The following is a 6,000-nucleotide window of genomic DNA, read 5'->3' on the forward strand; positions in this document are numbered from 1 at the left end:
ATAACCTTCGCCCAACCTGGAGCATTCGCGCTTACTCCAGGGAATTTCTTCAGGCTGATGTTTCGTGGGCTCTCCACAGTAGATTCAAAAGTTCTGTCACCGCTATCAGAATGATCTAGGTTAGCTCAAAAAAGGGAGAGATTCATTCCTTGGCCCCTCTGCCTGGCTCAGTGCCTTGACTGTCTATAAAACAGGAAAGGTACTCTCACCACGACTGAGGAAATGTTTTATATTTACACAGTGAAACATGGCAGTGGGGGAAGGGACCATCCTCACTTAAAGTCCCAACTCCTTTCCACAACCTCACTCTTGTTTTATCTGAGCACTTCCACTTAAGAACGCTAAACTGCTAAACCGGCAAGCACTTTCCTCCTGCGGTAATAAAAGTCAATCAGAAGGCTTTACGACCTTGCCCAGGTAAGTTGCTGTAGAGAAGATGAATTCAGAGCACAGTTTTCACTCCCAGGGTCTTGAAATAACCAGCAACAATCTGCCGCTGCTCTTGATCTCCTCTCTAGAAAGCTCAGACCATCACCCACCACATTCTTTCTCTCCACACTTCTCACCTCTGTCAACATTGCCACCACTTACCCGGTTACCCAGTTACATGCCAGTCACTTAATGGTCTACCATGAAACCCAGTCCTTCAGTGGCCACCTAAACTGGTCTACCCTGAAGCCCCATCCTCCAGTGGTCATACAACTGGTCTACCCTGAAGCCCAGTCCTCCAGCGGCCACACAACTCTCAAGAATGCTCAGACTCAGGCAGGAACTCTTGAAGCACCAAAGCCAGTCTTCAATATGGGGGACAACTATATGCTCCTGCAGAGACTATCTAATGCTTCATCACTTCTCCTCACCCAGATGTCACCAAAATAAACTGAGAGAGACTCAATAGAGCTTATTACCTGGAAATGAACACAGGGAGGGAAGTCACGTGACAGCACAGTGTTTAAGAAGTGAACTCATCAAATTAGAACCTGAACATGGGCAACACCTTTGAACCAAAACCTCAAGTTGTATAAACCATAAATCTCAAGGATAGGGTCACTTAGGTGAATGTCAACCTTGTATCTTTCTCTGAAGAATGGGTGCACTTTTCAAACCTTGCCTTGTGACATCCAACAATCTGAATCACTGTTTTTCATTGCTGTGTCAATGGGAAAGCTAAAAATAAGATGACATCCTAAAGAATTATGAAAACATTATATTTTTAAAATGAGAAAACTGATTCACTAATACTGCAAAATAAAACTAGAGGTGCAAAAAAAAACCCAGGCCAAATCCATCCTGAAGTAGCAGATCCCAGGCAGGCTCTTCTGCCTCCGACTTCTGAATGGTTATGTATAAAGATTTTCACCACCCAACACAGTTCAATACTCTGTGAAAATATCTCCCAAATACAGTTGAGAATCTCACGTGAATTATGAATATGAGTTTTACTAATTACCCCTCAAAAATAAGTCTTTATCTTCCCAGACTCTTGTTCTCTAGGGGGAATTACGTTGGGGTGGGGGTCACACTGACATCCCTTGTTCTACTGAAACTTAACCCCTTCAGTACCTCTAGGTAGAGGTCCACAGTTTGCTCAGGAACCTTGCACTGAGAAGAAGAAATGCCTTGTCTCCAACGAACAGGACCCACCATGCAGAGGGCCCCAGAGAACACGGCATTTGTTTGACGAACATGCTGCAAAGACATTAAAGACTTTGCACCTAATTAGAGGGAGACAATGCCTAACATATGTCACCCCTAAAGCTATCCTTCTCAAACACAATCCATGGGCACTCAATATTAAGAGTCCATATCTCACTTACTAGCAGCGAGCTAACCCCAAAGAATCCTATCCCTGGCTAAATCCTGCAAGCTCTCTTGGACCTCCTGCTATCTGTGTCTTGATGCAACTCAGGCAATCGTGTGTGATGTTCAGGCTCCTCTCAATACCCCCGGGTCAGAACACCGAGGTTTGGCATGCCCAAGACTGCATCTGGAGCATCACCTCCCTCTGCTATGACCGGTTTCTCAACATCACTTTTATTTCAACCAATAAATAAAATCAGCGCTTAAAATTGCACTCCCTCCTAAGCAGTGTTAAGTGACTTTTTCAGGAGGCTTCAGTAAAACCAGAGGCCAAGTCTATCACACAACCCCATAAATCACCAAGCATGCAGTTACGCTTCAATCTTTGTTTCTTCCTGTCTGTGCCCCTTCACCCTTTCCCTTTTCAGGACAAGAGCTGGTGCTTCTTTGCTTTGCCCAAGAGGAGCTTTCGAACAGCACAAAGAGCCCCTTGTGAGCATGCACCCTCAAGAATGCTCAGATAATTTTGGTGGCCTGTGACTTACTAGGATTACAAATATCAGACACCGTCACCTCAAGCACCAGAGTCTCTCCCACCCTGTTCTACACCCCGTTCTTCACAACGCTCAGCACAGATGTGAACAGACGGTGGGCTGAGAGTCCGTCAGAGGATGATGGCCTCCGCGTGGACCTGCTGTCTTCAACTTTGAAGTGAGCAGGAAATCAAGGAATATTGATGAAATAGCAAATAAGTCTGTGGATGGGGAAAGGCATTAAATCGGGGCAGTGTGGCATGCAAGACTGAGAAAGGCACCTCATCCTGAGATTTACTCTTGGGGTGTCCTGGAAGATTAACGGCGGAACTACAAAAATGCCAAATAACCCAGAGTTAATTATTCTTGAGATAATTTCTAGATTCAGAAAACCAATTCTCCCGGTGGTGATTTTTCACATTTTAAATTTTACAACAGTCTGTGGGTGTCTGTGTAATTGAACCCTGGTGTAGAAAACATCCATGTGTGTATCTGGATAAGCAGATGAAGCAAGCAGATGCGGTTACTCCTAAACTCCGCTATTCGAAATCACACAATATTTCATTTCAGAAAGTCACAGGAAAAAAAAACTGAAAATGCCATTAAGCAGTGTTGGCAGCCTCCACAGCAATCCACTGTTTTCTTGATGTGTCTCTCTAACCACTGATAAAACCCTTTGAAGTGGAAGAGTAAATATTATCAGTGATAGTACTTGGACCCAACTGTGCAAATACAACTGCATTGTGTTCCACTCTGGGGGCTCCGGGCCCGTCACACCACGCAGACAGGGTTGCTATGGAAGAACCAATGTGCTTATTAAATGAGCCCAGGAGCGGTCAGGATACATCTTGGCTCTTACAGCGAGCCACTTCTTAATCCTCCTCACGTAGACACATGGAGTGTTAAGGGAGAAATGCCGGCTTTGGAAAAAGTGTTTCTGTGGTGCTTAGAAAGTAGAGCCACCACAAACAGGCCACCACGGGAACCCTCAACTCTCGCAGTTGGCTCTTACCGCCCTCTTTGACAAGCTGCTGCAGGATGGCAGAGGAGGGTAGGGAGAACAGCAGGGCAAACCCGCTGGGGGCATCCCCCTGCGCCACCAGGCCAGGTGCGGAGCCTTACACCCGGACACCCCGAGGCAGCATCCTAGAGTGGGGCGCAGCTCCCCGCAAAGCACCCCTCAGTGGCTCACCTTGCCCGGGAGGGGTCCCGGCAGCAGCAGCTTGAGAGCCTGCCTCTTCAGCTCCACCAAGCGGGCGTTGCAGTTCTCGCACCAGACGCCGCGGTCGGAGCCGGGGGAGGAGCCGCCGCCGCTGCCCGAGCCTGGAGATCCAGTGCCGAAGCCCGGTGAGCCGCCCAGGGAGCCCGGCGAGCTGGTACCGATGCCCGGAGATGCGGGGCCCGGGGAGCCAGTGAAGGAGCTCGGGGACGAGGTGCCCGAGCCCGGGGACGGGGTACCGGATGAGCCGAGCGCAGAACCCGCGCCCTCGGGGGTGGGCCGGCTCCCTGCGCGAGACTCCTCATATGCCTTGCGGTACCAGCTCTCGGGGGAGAAGGGCGCGGCGGGCTTGGTGGGCGAGCACACTTCATTCACCTGCCGGAGAGACAGGCAGCGTCAGACCCTGCAGGGTCACCGGTCCCCGAGTTGAGCCTGTAGGGCTGGGGGCAGCCGTCCTGGCTGCACTGCTGTGAACCTGCCCTCCATCTAGCTCCATCCCTCAAGTGACCTGTCCTTAGGCGAGTCCTGCCCCACGCACCCTCCACAGGGTGACCGCGCGCAGGTTCCCCTCCATTCCTCCTGGGGTCATTAGAAGGGCTTGGGGTGTTTAGGTGTCCTTCGGTTTCTGCGAGAACACCCAGAAATCCAAAGCCCCGCTCTTTCAAATCCGGTACCCGCCCCCAGCAAGTCCTAGATGCACGGTCCTGAAACACCATATCCAAGGGGTGGGTGACTGTGACTTCTAGGTATTTACTCATTCGGAGAATAGCCCTCCGGGTCCTGCAGGTAAATAAAAAGGGCTCCCCGCTCCCGGGCAGCGAGCCCAGGGAACCGCAGAGGGATTCCTGGGAAACGCTTCCCTTCGGTTTAACTCTGCTTCCAATACTACAAAAGTTACCGGTGCAGGGAAAGGGAGGAACCGGCACCAAAGAAATTCCCAGAGCCAGGCGAACTGCTGACCCACCTCCACGCATGCACGGCCCCACCGGTGGAGACGCCAGTGCCACCCGAGAGCTGGGAACCGTGAGCCCGCCGCCGGTTCTCGGGCAGCGGAGGACACCCGCCCCAATGGGTCCCTGGGAACGCATCTCCGCGTGGACGCCGCCACAACTTACCCCGTATTTCTTGCCCCTGGTGGAGACCGCAAGCCTCTCTTTATTTCCAGCTACCGAATTCATGGTGGCTCTTCCAGAGGAAAGGGTCTAAATGTTCCCACAAGGCTACATCCAAAAGGTTTGCCAACCCAGAAAGCGTCCCCCCTCGTGGTTGGTCCTCAAGTCAAGATTTCTTAATGGGGGGTTGGGAAGAGAAAAAGCAAATGGACCCCAGAAGTGATAGCACCAATTTGCAGGAAGGGTTGGAGCGCCTGGTGGTTCTCAAATAATGGGTTTCCTCATCTCTCTGCCTCCTCTAGCCACGCGTCCTCTCTTCACCGCCACATCCAGATCGCTGGCATTTTCCTCCGCCCGGCCAGCGCGTTCTCCTCCAGCGGGGCCGAGAGGGAGGACGACGGCGGGGGCTCAAGGCTGCTGCAGGGAAGGTGGGCGAGCCCTCGCCGAGCCGAGCAGGCGGTGGGAACTTGCCTCCTTCCCCGAGCTCGCTAACTGAGTTCAAAGAAATTCTCCCAAAATATAAGGATCCAGACTCGGGGAGGAGCCTCGGCGTGTCGCCGAGCCAATATGCGCCGGCCCGTTTTCTCCTGACAGTTGCGCGCAGGGCAGGGAGAGGGCGGCTGTGCGCGGCCGACGAGCAGCCCGCGATCAGGACGCGTGTGTGCACCCGGGCTCAGCGCGGAGCCTAGGGGACCGCGACCCTGCCGCCTCGGAGCCCGCCCGACCGCCGCCGCCGCGCCCGCCGCGATCCATTTACGGCGAGGCGCTCGGGCCTGGCATCGCCAGGCGCAGCCGGGGCGGGGGTGGGGTCATAAATCTGGCTCCGGGCGGGGAAGTTGCTGGCGAGGGGCCCGCGGCCGGGGGCTCCGGTGCTACCCGCCGTGCGAGCCTGCAGCTCCAAGCCGGTCGAGCTGCGCGGAAATGCGGCGCGGGAGCCTCCCCGCCTCCCCGCCCCCCCGGGGGCTGGTCTCTCCTAGCAAGGCGTGCAGGTCTGCCTTTGAAACGCCGTGCAAACGGATTGAGTCACAAACAAGTCCTCAAACAGGCCGGGGCCAACCCCCCGCCCTTTGTTCTCCCAGACCTGCTTGGCAAACCTTTCCTTGAATCGCCCTCTCAGCCCCAGCCGGCCAGGGGTTCCTTCTTCCCCCGGACCCCGGCCTGGGCACCGGGAGCCTTCAGCCCCCGCCCGCCCTCCGGCCCAAACCCCTGTTAGTGATGGGGGAAACCTCCCGAGACCCGCACAGGTGAACCAGGGACCCAGCGCGCAGCTGCCGGGCTAGGGAAACTGAGGGATTGGCGGCGCCGCACACGCGCGGGAGGACTGTGCCGGCCTGGA

General features: G+C 54.1%; 1 protein-coding gene across 1 annotated transcript in view; it reads right to left on the reverse strand.

Moving 5' to 3' along the window:
* Positions 1 to 5,250, reverse strand: part of Kif26b (kinesin family member 26B) — a 409,589-nt gene extending 404,339 nt beyond the window's left edge. Inside the window, exons 1-2 of the mRNA XM_057770142.1 lie at positions 4,668 to 5,250; positions 3,526 to 3,927 (exon numbers count right to left, since the gene is read on the reverse strand). Of these exons, the coding sequence (XP_057626125.1) occupies positions 3,526 to 3,927; positions 4,668 to 4,730 (465 nt within the window). The 5' untranslated portion in view covers positions 4,731 to 5,250. The remainder of the gene's footprint in view (positions 1 to 3,525; positions 3,928 to 4,667) is intronic.
* Between the last annotated feature and the right edge of the window lie 750 nt (positions 5,251 to 6,000).

The sequence above is a fragment of the Chionomys nivalis genome, chromosome 5 (assembly GCF_950005125.1).
Source record: "Chionomys nivalis chromosome 5, mChiNiv1.1, whole genome shotgun sequence".
NCBI lineage: Eukaryota > Metazoa > Chordata > Mammalia > Rodentia > Cricetidae > Chionomys > Chionomys nivalis.